Source organism: Cololabis saira, chromosome 17 (genome assembly GCF_033807715.1).
Source record: "Cololabis saira isolate AMF1-May2022 chromosome 17, fColSai1.1, whole genome shotgun sequence".
Taxonomy (NCBI): Eukaryota; Metazoa; Chordata; class Actinopteri; order Beloniformes; family Belonidae; genus Cololabis; species Cololabis saira.
In genome coordinates, this window is record NC_084603.1 from 14,302,751 (window position 1) to 14,322,891 (window position 20,141).

General features: G+C 41.6%; 1 protein-coding gene across 1 annotated transcript in view; it reads left to right on the forward strand.

The window, feature by feature from the left end:
* mypn (myopalladin) overlaps window positions 1-20,141 on the forward strand; it is a 44,726-nt gene that overhangs the window by 21,622 nt on the left and 2,963 nt on the right. Inside the window, 10 exon segments of the mRNA XM_061745956.1 lie at window positions 933-1,581; window positions 3,260-3,531; window positions 4,921-5,632; window positions 7,772-7,904; window positions 10,236-10,313; window positions 13,554-13,775; window positions 14,570-14,719; window positions 14,806-14,885; window positions 16,855-16,981; window positions 17,066-17,273. Of these exon segments, the coding sequence (XP_061601940.1) occupies window positions 933-1,581; window positions 3,260-3,531; window positions 4,921-5,632; window positions 7,772-7,904; window positions 10,236-10,313; window positions 13,554-13,775; window positions 14,570-14,719; window positions 14,806-14,885; window positions 16,855-16,981; window positions 17,066-17,273 (2,631 nt within the window).

Here is a 20,141-nt window from a genome sequence, read left to right on the forward strand (position 1 = left end):
AAAAGAAGGAAAGAAAGAAGGAAGGGAGAATGAAAAGAAGGAAAGAAAGAAGGAAGGGAGAATGAAAAGAAGGAAAGAAAGAAGGAAGGAAGGGAGAAAAGAAGGAAGGAAGGAAGGTAGGAAGGTAGGAAGGAAGGAAGGAAGGAAGGAAGGAAGGAAGGAAGGAAGGAAGGAAGGAAGGAAGGAAGGAAGGAAGGAAGGGAGGGAGGGAAGAAGAGAGCAGGAGGAAAGAAGGAAGGAAGGGAAAAAGGAAGGAAGGAAGGGAGAAAAGAAGGATGGAAGGAAGGAAGGGAGAAAAGAGGAAGGGAAGAAGAGAGCAGGAGGAAGGAAGGGAAAAAGGAAGGAAGGAAGGAAGGGAGGGAGGAAGGAAGGAAGGAAGGAAGGAAGGAAGGAAGGAAGGAAGGAAGGAAGGAAGGAAGGAAGGAAGGAAGGAAGGAAGGAAGGAAGGAAGGAAGGAAGGAAGGAAGGGAAAAAGGAAGGACGGAAGGAAGGAATGGAGAAAAGAGGAAGGGAAGAAGAGAGCAGGAGGAAAGAAGGAAGGAAGGGAAAAAGGAAGGAAGGAAGGAAGGGAGAAAGGAAGGAAGGAAGGAAGGAAGGAAGGAAGGAAGGAAGGAAGGATGGGAGAAAAGGAAGGGAGAAAAGAAGGAAGGAAGGAAGGAAGGAAGGAAGGAAGGAAGGAAGGAAGGAAGGATGGGAGAAAAGGAAGGGAGAAAAGAAGGAAGGAAGGAAGGAAGGAAGGAAGGAAGGAAGGAAGGAAGGAAGGAAGGAAGGAAGGAAGGAAGGAAGGAAGGAAGGAAGGAAGGAGCAGGAGGAAAGAAGGAACGGGAGAATTAGGTCTTTTTGACCTGAAGACAGTATAAGGGTTAAGAAAAGCTGAATGTTTTTTTTGTTCTTCCACTGAGATCTTGATCCGTGTGTCTGATTGTCTGCAGGAAAAGGCAACAGCATTAGCCACACAAGGCCCTTGGGCAGCTCACTGGTGGAGCCCAGTCGGGGGTCAGAGGTCACGGTGAGCAGCAGCATCAAGCCCCACTCCAGCACCATCCGCCTGGACCCGCTGGTCTCCAGCTCCGTCCGCCTGGACCCCCTGAACACCACCACCCTCCGGCTGGAGCCCCACACTTCCTCCATGCTCCGCTCCAGCCTGCCCGGTCTGGACCCGTCCAGCCTCTCCAGCTCCAGCCTGACCTCCCGCAGCACCAGCACCCCCAACCTGGACCCTCTCTCCCTCCACCAGGACCGTCACGGATCCACCGGAGCATCACGGAGCGGTGGACAGATCCTCTCCCACCCAAAACCCTTCGCCGTTTCCTCTGCGCTTGAGGCGGCTAAGGGGACCCCCAACCAGAACGGGAGCCCCGTCGTGGTGCCGCTGCCCGACCCTCCTCCAAACTCCTGCCTGAAATCAGGCGCCCTGACCAACCACAGGGACTCGCGCACCAGCGCCAGAGTCGGCCTGCGGGTTCACTTCAAGCTGCCCGAGGATGAGGAGGGTGAAGACGGGTACGATGACCTGGATGAAGAACTCGGCCTGGACTCGGCCAGCAAAGAGCCGCCGCCCGTCCTGGCCAAACCCAAACTGTAAGTAAAGGCAAACAGCTATCGTAGAAAGGCCTCTGATTAAGGCTCAATCCCAATACACCCCCTACTTTCTTTCACTAGCCCTACTTTCTACCACTACCCCTAAAAAAGAAGGGACAGATTTTAGGGCACTTGAAATCTTCCCAGGGGCCTGTCCCAATACTCCCCCTACCCCTATTTTCAGCACCACCACTAATCAGGAAGCTGAGAGCCAAAAGCTGTTTTAATTTCAGCTGTAGCACTGTTAATATGCCACTTTATTAAGTTTTAATATGTTTTCAGGCGTAAAAGTAACCGTTAAGATCCCCAACCTGGGCTCAGTTTATCCAAATAACGCCTGTTAAGAAATTAGACCCGATGTTTTCGGAGATGAGAAGAGCCGCCGGCTCGGAGCAGCAGCAGCAGCTCACGTACAGACATGATCGCCGGGTCAACCTGCGCCGTCGTCCCGGGGAGAAACCTGCAGCTCTGTGGAGAATTACCGCTGGCTGAAATAAATCATTTAGGAAGATAAATGTTGGTTTAATAGATGAAATCTAACAGTTGTAGCTACGCCTGTTAAGAAATTTGCTCCGAAAATTTCGAGATTTCTGCCTGCCGACTCTGGAGCTGATTTATGGTTCGCGTTAAATTGACGCAGAGCCTACGGCGTAGGGTACGGCGTACGCGCGCGTCGCCGCGTAACCTACGCCGTAGGCTCTGTGTTGGTGTAAATGTACATTCACTGAGTGAATATTATGAAAGTAAAATATATATTTCTCGCTGGAAATGTAATCAAAACGCATTTTTATGCAGAAACTAACTCAAAATATTGATTTTATTCACTAAAAAATAAGAAATGTCCGCCATGTTGTTTTTTTTTATTCAGTCCACAAATGACGACGAAAAGCATTCTGGGAAATTTTTCTGGCCCTAGTTCAGCGAGTGAGCATCGGAAAACTCTCGATCCATAGGGAAAGATTCATAGCCACTACACTAGTTTTCTTCACTACCCCTAGATGAAAAGAGGAATTGGGACACCACTACCCTCACGGGAACGCGCAAAATTTAGGGGTAGGGCTAAAAAGTAGGGGTAGTGGGAGTATTGGGACAGGGCCTTAAAATATAATCTGGGGGGTCAATGCAAAGACTGATATCTAATACAGCAGCTGTCCAGCAGTGTTGATGTAATCATAACTACAGAGTAGGTGGGCGTCTCCTTCTGCACCGACTCAAATCATTTCAGCTCATAAATGAATCCATGCAGACTTCAAACGTCGGTCTTCCAGCTTTCTAAAGCAAAGGGTCGGGATTTTTATTAGTAAGTCTGCTTCTATGCATTTATATTTACCCGTTTATGTCAATGCTGTTGTTAAATTTGGTTTAGTTTTTGCAGTATTTGTTACGTCTGATATACGATCACGAGCTAAAGACCACAAAGATGGATGTTTGGTCTAGTTTTGTTTATGTTCTGCAATAATCTGAGGTTAGATAGAAGTAGAATCCAGATTATATGGTGTTTGAAGCGTATACGGTGCTGTTGCTGTGCTACTTGTTGGTAGTCCATAAAAGGGCAGAGTATTCCTCACGCTGACTCGGGCTCGATGCTGCTGGACTGGATTGATGAGAATGCTGACCTTATCTCATCCCTACCATGTATAGTTCTGGTTTGCTCTTTCACTGTGTTTGTGCTTGACAGGGACCCGGCTCAGCTGCAACTCCTGCACAACCAGGTCCTTATGGAGCAGCAGCAGGAGACCGAACCCCCGACCCAGAACCACGTCCAGGCTCCGTCCCTGCCCCCCTTCCAGGCCCAGATCCAACCTGAGGTCCCGAGCCCCCGAGAGGGCCCGGCGTGGCCTCCCAGAATGCACCGGGACCCCCAGGCTCCCACTTTCTCGCAGCAGATGCCTCATCTGACCATGGCTCCTTCTGCTCCTTCTGCTCCGGCGCTCGGCTCCACCTTTCCAGGTCCGTGTACTTCGTGGCCATCGGTTTTTTGTTTTGAAATGACAAAATAGAAAAAATAGAGATATAATCCGTTGCCCATTTTTGATAATAAAAAACTGAAAATGGAAAACGGATCATTATCCATTATCCGATTTTATTGATGTGTTTGAAAATCGAAATTGGGAATTAAAACAGCGAGTGGAAAACTCTTTTCTCTATTTCCTATTCGTTTCCAGTATGTTAGAGTTCAGTACATGTTATTGATTGGACGCTGCAGCTGAACGGACTGTCACAACATCACTGCAGTTTCATGACGGAGTGAAGACAGATTACAGATTAAACTCATGTTTCACTCCCAGGTTTCATATTTGATTTATTTTCTGTTTCAACATTAAAAAATCTAAAACTGTTCATTTTCAATCTGATCAACAAAAGAACCAGAAACAACTTTCTACATTTATTACTGCGCATGTGCAATCCCCCCATTTGTCCAATCCTTGTTTTCAGTATCCTTGGAAACGAATAGGAAATAGAGAAAAGAGTTTTCCACCCGCTGTTTTAATTCCCAATTTTGATTTTCAAACACATCAATGAAATCGGATAACAAACAAACAAACAAAAGATGGGGAACGGATTATTAGGGCCCGAGCACTTGCAGTGCGAAGGCCCTATTGTATTCTTCTTCTTCTTCTTCTTCTTCTTCTTCTTCTTCTTCTTCTTCTTCTTCTTCTTCTTCTTCTTCTTGTTCTGACAAAAGGAGGGCCTTTTTGCCCCCCTAAACGTGCCCAAAAAGTCACCAAATTTTGCATGCAAGCCAGGCCTGGCGAAAAATTTGATATTTAATGGTTTGCATTATTGGGCGTGGCAAAATGGCTCAACAGCGCCCCCTTGAAAACTTTGTGCCTCAAGCCCACAATACGGTTTGACGTAAATGCACGAAAATCGGTACACACCTGTATCATGTCGCCATTTTGAATTAATCGTGTAATTTTGGCGCAATTTATGCCATTTCTTCGGCCGTTTCTTCACCGTAATGTGCACCCAGGTGTGTTATACATCAAAATGTGCGTCTCCATCCTGCGACGATGCACATTACTTTTCTCAGTCAAAAGCGTTACCGTGGCGATGCTAGACGCCAAAAAGCGCGCCCCCCCCCTTCATCTGATTGGTCCATATTCGATAGTTGCCATAACTTTTGAATGGTTTGACATAAAGAGTCGTGGGTGGTGTCATCGGACTCGTTTTTTTTGATTCCTTGACCTTTATTGCACGCGCAAGGGCCCGTTCATCGCTGCTTACAGCTTTAATTTTGGTTTATTTCTCTATTTTTATTTTGTCATTTGAAAACAAAAAACGGATGGCCGCGAAATACACGGACCTTTCCACCTCTTCTTAAAACTTCTCCTTCAGGTCCCGTGAAGACGTCCTCCCTGGTGACGTCCCCCCCGCCTGCCCCGCTGCTGAACCCGCCTGCTGTGAGCCAGACCAGCACCTTCCATGCCTCCCAGACGAGCACCTTCCACGCCTCCCACCTCAACCTCTCACCCGCAGCTCTCGGCAGAACCGCGCCAGCCTCCCAGTTTTCCTCCCCTCCGGCCCCGAAGCTCAGCGTAGCTCCGACGGGGTTGACGCCGGCCCCACAGGGCGTCACGTCCCCCACCGGCGTACTGAGAAGCACCCACGCCTCCCTCATGAACCTCGCCCCCAGCTCCCACACCTTCAACTACGCCCGGCCCAAAGAGTTCCTGGCGGCCCAGACCCTGTCCCCCGTCCGGAGCCCGTCCCCGACGGAGTCGCCGGTGCCGCTGCTGCAGGAGCTGGCGGCCGAGTTCAACTCGTCGGCCACCAGCTCCCCCACTCCCCCGCTGTTCTCCCCCACCAGGGTGCTCAATTCCCCCACCAGCCCTCCGTACCTCATGTCCTCTCCCCCTCCGGGGGCCGCACCATTCCTGAACAGCGTGCACCGAGCTCAGTCGCCCCCGCAGGCCTCGTCTCCCACCTCCAGCAGCTCCTCCCCCAGCCCCATCCAGAACCCCGTGGCCTTCCTCAGCTCCGTGCTGCCGTCGCTGACGCCCAGCCAGCTCACCAACTCCATGGGCCTGCCGAGGGGAGCTCCGGTGGGGTAGGTCTGCACCAGTGTTGTGCTAGTTACTGAAAAATAGTAACTAGTTACCGTTACTAGTTACTGCATTAAAAAGTAACTCAGTTAGTAACTCAGTTACTTAGACCAAAAAGTAATGCGTTACTATGAAAAGTAACATTATTTTAAATGCTCCCATTTAATGCCCCTCTAGCCTTCATTTCAGCAGGTACTGTATGGATTTGCATTGTGCATCGTGTTCTGCATTCTAAACAGTCTCACTGCTTCTTCACTTCCTGTGTCAATAATAATGTGGGTCCCGGCACAGTGCATCCAAGTGATCGCCGCGGCTTCGTGGCGCTCGAAACCCGGAAACTGCGTTGGGGGGGGTGATAAGAGGGGGGGGCGGGAAGGCGTTGAGATGAGGGAGGTGTGGTTATCAGCAAGTGTGTGTGTGAGCGGTACATCTGTGAAACTTCCCCAGAGCTACTCCTCAGCCATTGTCCTTGATGTTATCAGACGGCTCGGTACAGTTCTGAAACAGGTCCACAGATGTTCCTGGGAGAGGGGAGGGCTAGTGGGGGCAGAGTCCCTTGTTTTTCCTTCCACCAGGGAGATTGTGACTGGAGCAACCGGCCAAGCTGCCCTGTCAAGGTCAGATTATAGAATCAACAATTGTATTGAAAAGACAGGCAGACTTAGTAATTTTCCGTCTGCCTTAAGTCTCTGGTTCCTCAATGGCGACTCCAAACGAGGAATTTGTGATCAATTGAATTCCCGCCAAGCCGAGCTTCCAACTTCTCCAAGGTCTTATCCATCTTGCCAATGAGCTCAAACACCGCCGCCAGCCTGCGATTCTGATCAAGAATCGCATCTAGCTTGCGGTTTTGCTCTCCCAACGTTAAAGTCTCAGTGTTGGTCGCCGTGCCTATCCCCTCAGCAATGTCGGGTAGCTCAGAAAGGGCCAGAACAGCTTTCGACGACTTACGCGTTTGTCGATATACTAGGAATCCCCCCACTCCAATTAGAAGAAATCCTGCTATCATAAATCCAATTATGAAGCATCTTCAATGTCCTCGACAGACAGGATCGCCAAACACAACGGCTTCCAATGTTTCCAGGAATCCATTGTGTATCCAGCAAAAAATGTCCCATCGGGGCAAGAGGGCTCCCTTACCCCCTCTCGTCGCAAAAATTTGGTCAATTGTGCTGAGAGACCAGTTAATCAATTCCATGATTGCAGAATTTCGGAGGAGTGAAAAAGAGAGGCTCTGAAGACAAGACAGGACAAAAGCAGCGGCAGGGCAGATAGGGAGGGAGAGGGAGCAGAAAAGCGTCCGCCTTCACCGAGAGCCAGAAGAGCCAAAAGAAAAAGACGCTACAGAGTCAGGATGCAGCAGCAGTCAGAAGAGCAGTGGAATATGTGCGAGGCGGTGCTGATCTCCGCAATTTGAAACCTTCTATAATAATTATTAAAAAAAAGGTTGCTACTTTACGGATTTCAGGATTACTGTAATGACAATATCTCCACGTTGCGAAACTCGCCCTCTCTTGCCTCGCCATGACCGCTCATGTTTTTGAATGCACACACACTACGTTTCCTCTGGTCTTCGCGTGTGGGGAAAAAAGCTTCACTGTAGCCAGAAATAACGGAGTAACACACCGTTTGGTAACGGTAATTGCATTACGGAATTTAAAAAGTAATGCGTTAGAGTATTAGTTACCGCAAAACTAACGGTATTACTGTAACGCGTTACTAAATAACGCGTTAGTCCCAACACTGGTCTGCACCGACGGACGCCACCACTCTGAACCGCTGTGGTTTTCTAGATAGATAGAGAGATATGTGTTTATTGTCCCCGTGGGGAAATTTGTTTGCAGCCAAAGACACACATGGCAATTTGACAAACATAAAAAAACCAGGGACACAGAACAGTAACACAGACACGGAGCATCCACTTGTACATGGTATTGCCCAGCCAGCTGGGGTGCTATTTCCTAGCAATATTTAAAAGTTTAATGGCTTGGGGTATAAAGGACCTGTTTGACCTGTTTTTAGTGAAAAAGGGGGGTGCAATAACACCGAGCTGATGGCAACAGATGATGCAGAAAGTTAAATCACTTTCAATAAAAGCTTCCTAACAAAACGTTCTTTCTTCTTCACCTTTGACCTGTCTGCAGAGTTCAGAAGAAGGTGCCCAAGACACGTGTCCCGTCAGCTGAAAACATCCGCGAGAGCAAAGAAATTCTCCTCCGTGACATTGAGAGGAAGCTTCGATTCAAGGACGACCCTCCGGTCCTCGGACTCCAACAGGTAGTCCCGTTTGTGGCGGCCACAGTTGCTAAGATGTAGTCATGTATGAGCACAGAATTAGATTAACAACTCAGATTTCATTGCTAATTTTCATCTAACCTGTTGAGACCTACTTTTCTTTGTATTTAAGATCAGGATAACTCGATATTAACTGTTGGAGCTTTGGGTAAGATGTGAATTAAAACGGAGCAAAAAGTCACTCAAGTGATTTATTTTCATTATTTCATGCTGTAACTACAGTAACATCATGTCAATACAAGCTGAAACATTTTGAATTTGATGCCAGCAAAAAGAGGAACGTCTATAAATGATGTTAAATGGGAACAACAGCGCTATTAGGTATTATTGGTTGAAGAAACAAACAAAACAAAGCAATGAGAAGTGTCTTTCACTAAAGAAAATTCACCATCTTTGGCTAAACATCAAAAACAAACTTGATTTTTCTTTCACTTCATACAGGACTGTCTCAGAAAATTAGAATATTGTGATAAAGTCCTTTATTTTCTGTAATGCAAAAATGTCATACATTCTGGATTCATTAAAAATCAACTGAAATATTGCAAGCCTTTTATTATTTTAATATTGCTGATCATGGCTTACAGCTTAAGAAAACTCAAATATCCTATCTCAAAAAATTAGAATATTCTGGGAATCTTAATCTTAAACTGTAAGACATAATCAGCAATATTAAAATAATAAAAGGCTTGCAATATTTCAGTTGATTTGTAATGAATCCAGAATGTATGACAATTTTGTTTTTTTTAATTGCATTACAGAAAATAAAGGACTTTATCACAATATTCAAATTTTCTGAGCTGAAAAGCAGATCAACCGTCCAGTTTTTCGTCAGCACACGGCTCAGAAACCTGCATCCATGATGATGCAGAGCTGGTATACTTGGCATCGGAGCTGTGTACGTCTGGGAGGACCCGCACGTCACAGCACGGTGCTGCCAAGGCCTTGTTTATTTCAGTCGGACGCTGACAACAGACACGCTGCCCGTGTCACGCCAGCACGGCGCCTGCAGCTGAAGAGGCAGGTGAAAACCTGGCCGGCTTCCACAGCAATGCTGCCACCCCCGGTTAATACTTTAGGAATTATATCATGCCAAATTCACAGCTGCTTCAAGGCTGAAAGCCAGGATCAACCTGGAAGTCACCTTGAAAACTGGTTGTTATAAGAAGCAGAGAAGCAACTCTATCATACATACTATGATACATATGCCCCTTTGACCGTTTTGATCTATATTTTGAATGTAGCTGGCATCAAATTCAAAATATAATATAATTATATTTATAGAATAGAATAGAATAGAAGACTTTATTGATCTCCCAGAGGAGAAATTCAATCGTGCAGCAGCCAAACACACACACGCTCAACGGTTTATACAAAAAATTAAAATAGAAATAACCAATAATAGCTTAATAATAAAAAAAGAGCAATATAAAATGTAGAAAAGTTAGTAATGTACAAGAGAAAAAATAGTAAAAACAAAAAAACGGATAATATTTACATGTGCAAAAATACGTGAGGTATAAATATATAAATATATTATAAAGAATACATCTTTTTGGTCATTCATGATCCAGAGACAAATGAATGCAATCCATCAGAGTTGTTATTTTTAATGAGTGTTTTGTGTTTCTAAATAAAGAAATAACACTGATTGAATACCGACTACAAATGAACATTTTATACAGAGTTGACTAGTGAACTTTTTATCAGTTAGTTCAGAATTTGAGTTTAAGTTTTATTTCCAGAGACATAAATGAAATAGCCAGTAACTTTTCAAGCATTTGATTAGTTGTAATAAAATAATTATGAGATAGAATTTCAATATATATATATATATATATATATATATATATATATATATATATATATATATATATATATATATATATATATATATATATATATATAATTGTACAATTGGAAAAATATTCTCAGTTTCAGTTTGTTCTATTTTCACTTCAGGTCTCAAACCATTTAAATCACTCTATCCTGTTTTTATTCACATTTTACACAGCTCTCCGACTTCTTGGAAAACTGGGTTGTACATGTGTAAACATTGTGAAATGATTGCTTTCCAATAAACATTAAAACAATTCTAAATCAAAGAAAAGCCCAGTCAGTCAGACCAGCTCAGGTGCAGCGGTGAACTCAGCAGCGTTCAGTCATCATTCATCATTCACAGTCATCCATCATCGTGTGTCGTCGTAGCGTAACATCCACTGTGCATGCCAGTAACAGCTGCTTCTCCTCCATCAGTATATGTATGTACAGTCCGTGTGTCTTTGGTGTTCATCATTCATCCCTGTCCTCTCATAGAAGCTGAGTTTTAAGGGGAAAACAGCGAGCAGAGCCCTTGGACCAAACATTCCTGCTACTGTCATTAACTATGACGAGGTACAAGGATCCTGCCGTCCCAAGCGCTGCTTTGCTCCAGGCTCAGAGATGCTGAGAATACAACATTTAAACGTATCTAAATACGATGGTTAATATTTCTAATCAAGCATTCAAGCATCCTTTAACTAATATATAACCTGCACGAATGATATAAACAGATTTAAGCTCTGAAATACTATATGAAATATATATATCTGTGTGTGTTAGTATGTTAATTTGATATATATATATATATATATATATATATATATATATATATATATATATATATATATATATATATACACGTGTATATATATATATATATGTACAACGGCGTATTAGGGCCAAACTAAGACAAAAAGCAAATTGGAAATAAAGACGTAGAATTACGAGAATAAAGTCGTAAAATTACGAGAATAAAGTCATAAAATTACAAGATTAAATTACGACTTTATTCCCGTAACATTAGGCTATGACTTTATTCTCGTAATTTTACGACTTTATTCTCGTAATTCTACGTCTTTATTTCCAATTTGCTTTTTGTCTTAGTTTGGCCCTAATACTCCGTTGTATATATGTTTGTGTATATATATATATATATATATATATATATATATATATACACATATACATGTATATATACGTACAAAATATTCTCTCAGTTACTTTAGTTTTGCTTTTCTAAATTCAATTCTTTACATTTTGCTACATTTTTTTGAAAAAACAAACAAAAACAACCCTTTCAGTTTGCAACCGATGAAATTGTTCACAAGAAGTTGTTACTAGTAGTAAAATAAAGCGTTTAATGTCCACAGGTAGTTTTTCTCTCCTTCAGTTCCTCCTCTGGTCCCTGTTTGACCCCGTCTGTATCTGGTTTGGTTGGAGGAACGCATTCTTTCTCCAGCCAGGGGGGAAACCGTCGGACAGAAACCGCTGCATGAACTTTCTGCTTTACAACCCAGTTTCCAAAAAAGCTGGACACTTATGAACAACAGCTAACCGGGTCTTTCACAGCAGAATTGCTGCTGTAATACAGAAAACAAGTGGAAAACCATGCACACCCCCTTTTAAACGCTCTGATAAGTTTTACCACTTATTTATTATTATCGCTCCCCTTGAGAGATGAAGAAAGTATTATAGAAGTTAAATGAATCACATGATCTCAGCTGTGTGGATCTGTAGCTGGAGGAGGGAGTTGGTTCTCAGGTGTGCTGAACCTGGCAGACGAGACCTCCTGCACCGGGGTTTCTGGACTAAAACACGCTCGCTCACGTTCTCCTTCATACAGCAAGACGATCTCAGTCCCTCACGACGCTCTCTGTCAGATTGGTGATTGATTATAACTTTTATTTAAAAAAAACCCATTTCTCCATCTCATGGGCATCAAAAGGGCAATACCACAATTTAAATCAGAATCAGAATCATGTTTATTTGGCCAAGTCAGGTCAAACAAGACAGGGAATTTGAGTTATTTTCGCTCACTGTACAGTAAATAGGCAAATGACTAGCTCTTATTAACATATATACAATTTTAAAGAAAGTGAAAGGTGCAGCAGTATGAGGTAGACATGGTTATTGAAATGTGCATTGTTACAGCATATGATTGTGGTTATTATTATTATTATTATTATTATTATTATTATTATTATTATTATTATTGCACAGTGCACATTATTGCAAACTTTAAATACAGGTTATATGTACTTCATGCATTAAGAAATGAAGCAAAGAGCACATCATGAAGCTCAGTTGATCTGAATTATTTAATGGTCAGACAAAGAAAATTCAGTTAAATGACATTAAGATCCAAAACTTATTTCCACTTAAATTTTGTCTTCAAGGAAACTGGCCCCTGTTTTCTGTATTTGACAAACTGTACTTACTGATTTGCTCTGAAATCATGACATAGATGACATTTGCAAGTTCATTGTTTTATCTAAAGTTACCAATAGAATACATTTATGTGCTTTATTATTGAACAACAAAAAATATGATTATCATACTGATCACTTCTGCTCTCCTCTAATCAGCCTGAACTTTAGACTGTATAAGAAGAAATGGACAAAACCGTAGGTGAAGTCACCCAGACATTTTCTAAAGAGTGATTCTGGAGCCTCTTTTTCCTCCTGCCGGAGGGAACCATGTCTCAGCTGGGACACATGGTTTCAGTCACAGTTGTCCATTTCTGCACTCATGGCTTAGCTCATGCGAACCTATAATGCTAATCAATACAAATTTACATTCATTCTTATCAAATCTGTATTAGTTTCAAGTGTCACTCCTGAAATTACATTTGGACCGAGTGCTTTCACGGCTGAAATGAGGACTCCCAACTGTTTTGGAAAAGGGGTTGTAAAGCCGGAATGTTGTTTTGAGATATGAGATATGTTACCGTAACATCAATATTGCAACATGGTAAACAAATGCATGTTGATCCACAGTACTGAATACTATGGAGGATTTTTTGTGCCAAAATTAAATAAATAAATACATCATTAATTAATTAAAATGGGAATTAAATATATCATTAATTAATTAAATGTGTCATTAATTAATTAAAATTTGAATTAAATATGTCATTAATTAATTAAAATACAATTCATTTTAAGTAAAAAAATGTATTTATTATTTCAGCATTTAATTAATTAATGACACATTTAATTAATGATTTTGTGTTGCATGTCAATCATGAAATGTAAAACTGCATTTAATTAATTAATGACACATTTAATTAATGATTTCGTGTTGCTGCGTGTGAATCATGAAATGTAAAACTGTCAGTTTCACTTGTCAAACTCAGTGGGCGGATTCCAAACACCTCATTGGTTCCCCTGCACATCAATCATCACATTAATTAAATGTGTCATTAATTAATTAAATGCAGTTTTACATTTCATGATTCACACGCAACACGATTAAATTAAATGCTGAAATAATAAATATATTTTTTTACTTAAAATTAATTGTATTTTAATTAATTAATGACATATTTAATTCTAATTGTAATTAATTAATGACACATTTAATTAATTAATGATATATTTCATTCCCATTTTAATTAATTAATGATGTATTTATTTATTTAATTTGGCACAAAAAATCCTCCATAGAATACTGCACAACTGTCTTATTTCTATGTGAGTGCATGTTACCGCAGTCATCCGTTTCTATGCCGACTTGATAAAAACAAAAGGACCCATGATGCATGCACACACACGTCACCGCTGCCACTACTTTCATGCAGCTTTCCTTCTCCAGGAGTACAAAGTGTCCAATTTTGAGCAAAGACTGATGAGCGAAATTGAGTTCCGTCTGGAGCGAACGCCGGTGGAGGAGTCGGACGACGAGGTGAAGCACGACGACGTCCCCACGGGGAAGTGCATCGCACCCATATTTGACAAGAAACTGAAGAACTTCAAGGCCATGGAAGGCGTGCCTGTTACCTTCTCGTGTAAAGTCGTGGGAATCCCACTTCCCAAGGTGAGACGTCGGCAGCTTCGCCGCACAAAAGGTCAAGGTCAAGGTCGTTTCTCACCTACACAGAGGTGTCTTCAGTATTCACATTCATTACTCAGGTAGAAGTATAGATACTAGAGTTTAAAAATACTCCTGTAGAAGTTGAAGTATCAACTCAAGTTTTTTACTCAAGTAAATGTATAAAAGTACTGGTTTCAAAACTACTTAAAGTATAAAAGTAAAAGTAATGTAAGGGGGAAAAAAGCCATTAAGGACAAAAGCCATTGAAAATGAATGCATCTTAGTATAATGCAAATATATTAAAGAACCATATATGTGTACTATTGAGCATTAACATGTGTTTCAGAGAGCAGAAGATATGATGACTAGTTGCCTATAAGTATTGTAATGGTGCAAAAAGTCAAACTTCAGAGGCATGTTAACATTTATCCTAACCTTTATTGGAATGTACATCCAAGTTTAGTTGCAGGAATCTGAGGGAACGGATGTAAGAACAAAACTGGACCAGAACATTTGTGCCACAACCAAATTCACTCTATCCGGATGGAGCAATTTAACTGGATAGTTTTTTTTAAAGGCTGAAATGAAATCGAGTAACGAGGCTGTTTTTAAAATGTAAGGAGTAAAAAGTACAGATAATAGTGTGTAAATGTAAGGAGTAAAAGTAAAAAGTCGTCTGAAAAATAATTACTCCAGTGAAGTATAGATAACCAAAATTTCTACTTAAGTAAGTATGATAACGAAGTATTTGTACTTCGTTACTTGACACCTCTGCACCTACATGTGTTTCTCCTCAGGTGTACTGGTTCAAGGACGGCAAGCAGATCCTGAGGAAGAATGTCCATTACAGGAAGATTCGAGAAGGCGACGGGACCTGCGCGTTACACATCGAGTCCACGACCAGCGACGACGACGGCAACTACACCATCATGGCGTCTAATCCGCAGGTATTACCCCCCCTCCCCGCTCCTGCTGTCCTCCCCTCCTCTCCGGACGCCGCGGCTGACTGTGGTTTGCTTGTGGTGTTTCTTAGGGACGAATCAGCTGCTCGGGTCACTTGATAGTTCAGACTGGACCTCCCCGAAACCAGCTGACACCGATTCACTCCCAGAGGTGAGCAGGCCTCAGGGTCACATGTGATCTGCAGAAGTAAGCGTTAATTATGATTTGACATTTGGAAAAGAATAGAATGGAGTTTGAATAGAATTACAGGTAGTGTTGCCACCCGTCCCTTAAAATACGGAATCTTTACGTACTGTAATTGGGAATTAAAAGTTGCGTTCCGTATTGAACAAATACCGACATATATTATGCTCTTATTTATTTATGTCATAATATACGGGTGAAGGTCGGAATTTTTAATATATTGCAAAACTTAATTCGTAGTAAATTCAACTAAAGGTGAAACAAATATATTATTTCCCACTACATGCAAAGTGAGATATTTCAAGCCTTTATTTGTTATAATGTTGATGATTATGACTCACAGTTTATGAAAACCCCAAATAAAAAATCTCAAAAAATTGATCAAAATAAACGAATAAATAAACAAATACATGCTTTGCATGTAATAAGACTAGGTCATATATTAGTTTCACCTTTTAAGTTGAATTATTGAAATAACTTTTATACCATATTCTAGTTGAATTATTGAAATAAGTTAACTTTTACACGATATTCTAGTTGAATTATTGAAATAAATTAACTTCTACACCATATTCTAGTTGAATTATTGAAATAAATTAACTTTTACACCATATTCTAGTTGAATTATTGAAATAAATTAACTTTTAAACCATATTCTGGTTGAATTATTGAAATAAATTAACTTTTACACCATATTCTAGTTGAATTATTGAAATAAATTAACTTTTACACCATATTCTAGTTGAATTATTGAAATAAATTTACTTTTACACCATATTCTTCACCTGTAGGCTACATTATACATCTTGGCTGATGTGGACATACAGAGCATAGGAAGTTATTTCAGTTGCTAGTATGGTTGGCTGTCTGCACAGTCATGCAAGTTCAATGCTATTAAAGCACTTTAAACTTTAAATCTAAGTATTTTGTTTTTACATATAAAATAAACACATTTTTGTGCAGTTTAGAAGTTTTGGGGCTTTTTTTTGGCTCCTGCGCTGCTGAAATCGGGGCGTCCTTTATTTCTATTTCTGAAAGGTGGCAACCCTAGTCAGACCCCAGGTAGAATAGCTAATGCTGTTGCTAATTCTAATGGGGATCCTAAATAAAACAAACAAACCTCTCTGCCGCATGGGGAACAGCTTAGTGACAGTAATGGTGTTTTGGTAACACTTTACATTTAACGATATCTAAACAGAAGTCGCTCCATTCAGACTTGTTAGAGGATACGACCAGTTTATGTGCTGTAATGCATTTATAGACAGATATAGACACACTTGCAGGATGTTTCTATACCAGGGGTCGGCAACCGTGGCTTTAGAGCCGCATGCGGCTCTTTAGCGCCGCCCTGATGGCTCCTGGAGCTTTTTCAAAAATGTTTGACCTTTTCTTTTCCTTTTTTTCTTCTTTTTTTTTTTCCTTTACTCCTTTTTTTTCTTCTTTTTTTTCCTTTTTTCTCTTTTTTTTTCCTTTTTATTTTTTTTTCTTTTTTCTTTTTTTTCTCTTTTTTTCCTTTTTCCTTTCCTTTTTAATCTCGACATTTTGACTTTTTTCTCGAAATTTTGACTTTTTTCTCGACATTTCGACTTTTTTAACAAAACTCGGATTATTTCCTCGACATTTCGACTTTTTTCTCAACATTTCAACTTTTTTCACAAAATTCTGACTTTTTTCACGACATTTCGACTATTTCCTCGACATTTCGACTTTTTCCTGGGCATTTCAACTTTTTTCTCGACATTTCGACTTTCGCCATTTGCCTTCATTCTAAGGCTTATACATACAAGACTTTTCATTTTTTGCGTCTCCTGACATATTTTTTTTTTATGTTTTTGGTCCAATATGGCTCTTTCAACATTTTGGGTTGCCGACCCCTGTTTTAAACTGAATGAAAATGTTAAAAATGTCCTGTAACTCTGTTTCCTCGCATCCTCAGGGTGCGAACTCGTGTACAGGAGGTTGAAAGCGAACAGACCCAGGAGCGCTTCTTTCGGCCTCACTTCCTCCAGGCTCCAGCCGACATGACGGGTCACGAGGGCAAGATGTGTAGACTGGACTGTAAAGTAGGTAGTCGGGCCTGCAGTTAGACACACACACTCAGAGGAATCACTGACACGATGCCTCACCGGGCCGCCTCTGTTCTCCAGGTGAGCGGTCTCCCCAACCCGGAGCTGATGTGGCTGGTCAACGGGAGGCCCATCTACCCCGACATCTACCACAAGATGCTGGTGAGAGAGAACGGCATCCATTCCCTGGTCATCGACCCCCTGACCCAGCGGGACGCCGGCACCTACACCTGCATCGCCAGTAACAAAGCCGGGCAGAGCTCCTTTAATCTGGAACTGAGAGTCGTGGGTGAGGACGCAGTCCATGCTTTTGGTTTTTCAGGGAAAACAAAAAGGAAGTTTGTATCTTGCATAAAATTCAGGAGAATATTCCAGTTTAACCAGTTGCATCTCTTGTCAGGGCCCAAGCACTGAGGGTGCGAGGACCCTATTGTATCTGTAGTGTTTTATTGTATTTATTTATAGTGTATTATTACTATTATTATTATTATTATTATTATTATTATTATTCCGCTAAAATGAATTGCCTTTTGGAGGCCTTAACATGCTAGAAAACTCACAAATTTTGCAAATTTTTGGTAATTTTCTCCAGAACCTTATAGCGGAGCAGATAAGTCACATAATCGTGCATTTGATGATACAAGCATGAAAATTGGCATGCGCAGTCTCCATGGGTCACTTGACAAGAAAATTGGTCGGGCCACTTGAAATTTCAAGTTGGCGGCCATTTTTCAAGATGGCCGCCACCTTGGTCGATCAATTAAGTGATGTAATTGTTTGGTTGGTGATATAGGCATGAAAATTGGCATGAGCAGTCTCCATGGGTCACTTATCAAGAAAATGCTACCAGCCACTTGATGGCAGCCATTTTTCAAGATGGCCACCACCTTAGTGGAGCAGTTAATTGATGTAAAGTTGGTTATACAAGCATGAGAATTGGCATGAGCGGTCTCATTGTTCCCCTGACAAGAAACTGCTCACAGCCAATTGGGATTTAAAGATGGCGGACATTTGTTCAAGATGGCCGCCACCTTATTGGAGCATTTAGGCTAATACAAGCATGGAAACTGCCGCGAGCCGCCACTGGATCCTCAAAAGATCAATTTTCCCATATAATTTTTTTTTTTCAGTAAAGAGGACTTAGAGTCATTATTTTTTAAGTTTTGGATGATGCCAAAACAATTTTATGCCATGAAAAAAACCTCTAACACTGAGGCATAAAAGCACACTTTGGATTACGATTTGGAGATTACGGGTAAATTAGACTAGAGTGAATATCTGCACTACCAGGGCACACTGGTGATATATCACTAAACTCAGAGTGGGGTTCAATGTCAGCTAATTGAAAGTTAGTATCCCAAATGTTATCTAATTTTCCCCAAACCAATTAGATAGCCGCACCTGAATTGACAGGTTGTGCCAGCGAGCCGAGCCAAGGTTAACGGGGATTTAGTTAACCGGACGGTGTACAGATCGCACAGGATTTAAATGGCATTGGATGAACGATCGGACTAGGTGTAGGGCAAAAGCATGAACCTAGTTGTATCCCATACAAGAAAGTGCTTGGTAAAAGGTGGTAAAAGGGTGAACCCTCAGCCTTTGCATATACATTTGCCAGAAAGCAAAGACCATATGACCTGATCCCACCAACTCAAGCAGCACTCAAAGAGCATGCCAAACGTGCATGTTATGAGGCTGGATATGTGTGGGGACAGGCATTAAAGCGACAACCACAAATGCCAAGCCCATCTGACTGGGGATGGATAAAACAAGATGAGGAATGGAAAATCTTTTGGACTCCTTTTCCACCTATTGCAGAGAGTTGTTGGGAGTTGACCAAATGCGGATGCACCAAGGCATGTACTGGAAGGTGTAAGTGCTTCAGATATGGGCTCACTTGTACATGTCTGTGTAGTTGCCCCTGCTAGATCCTATCTGCATATTCTTTTTGCCAGGGTTACTCCCCCTTGGCACCTGTGTTTTTAGGTGTAGACCTGTAGCGGAGCAGGCGGGGGGGCAGGTCTTCGTTTATATGTGATTTTTTTTGTTTTTGTTTTTTGCACAATAGTTGTCCTTATTTCTTTGATTTACTGTGACCGGAAAAAGTCGGATAAACCATTCAGAAAAAGATCGCTAACTAGTGGCCGCGGGGGGTACTGCACCGCGACCAAATGGAGAGACGGAGAAGTCTGAACGATTCGTGACGGCACCACGGGTGCGCCGTGTGCTCTGCGTGTGTGTGACGCAGAAGTATACCCGCACCTTTACACCAACACAGAACCTACGGGGTAGGGTGCGCGTCGCCGCGTAACCTACGCCGTAGGAATGCGTCGAGCCAGTTGTCGCATCAGAGCCTTAACTCATGCTGAGTTTCAGCAGCTGAAGTTGAATAAAAACTCTCTCCGGGCTGCATGGATGGGGCCAGACTACCAAACCTCACCTTGCTCTCAATCCAGAGGGACATCGCCGTTGATGAGAGCAAGTTTATTGTGACCAAAAAGACGAGTCATTAAGAAATCCAGTGCTGAGGTTGCCAGATCTGACAGGTTCCAGCCCAAATGCAACGTAAAACCCACCGAAATAATGAAAAACCAGCCCGAATCTTACATTCTCTTGTTAAAACCCTAAATTATTAAATTCGTAATACATTTCATCTTCACATTACTAAATAACCTAAAAAAAAGTTCAGGCTCCAAACAAAAACTACAATAAAATGGAGCAGATTAAAGCAAATATATTATCAGTGAGTTTATTGTGTAAATTTCTACTTTTCTCTGCCATAATGGAAACTTTTTTTGTTAATAATTTCTCCTAAATATTTAGTAAAACCCAGGAAAAGCAGCCCAAATATATATTTTTTTAGCCCAATTGGGCTGAAACCTGCCCAACCTGGCAACCTCACCTTGCTCTCAATCCAGAGGGACTTCGCTGCAAAGTGCAAACCTTTCAATAAAGGTGAAGAACCGGCTGATGAGATAAAAAAAAGTCGAAATTATGAGATAGAAAGTCGAAATGATGACTTTTTCTCATAATTATGACTTACCGTGGGGATATTTTTATTTTTAAGGCTAAGATTTCATCTTATTTTTTTGTTTTACTGGCGGAAATGAGCTTCCATAGACATCACTGGATGTCATTTGATTTTTATCTCCAGTTT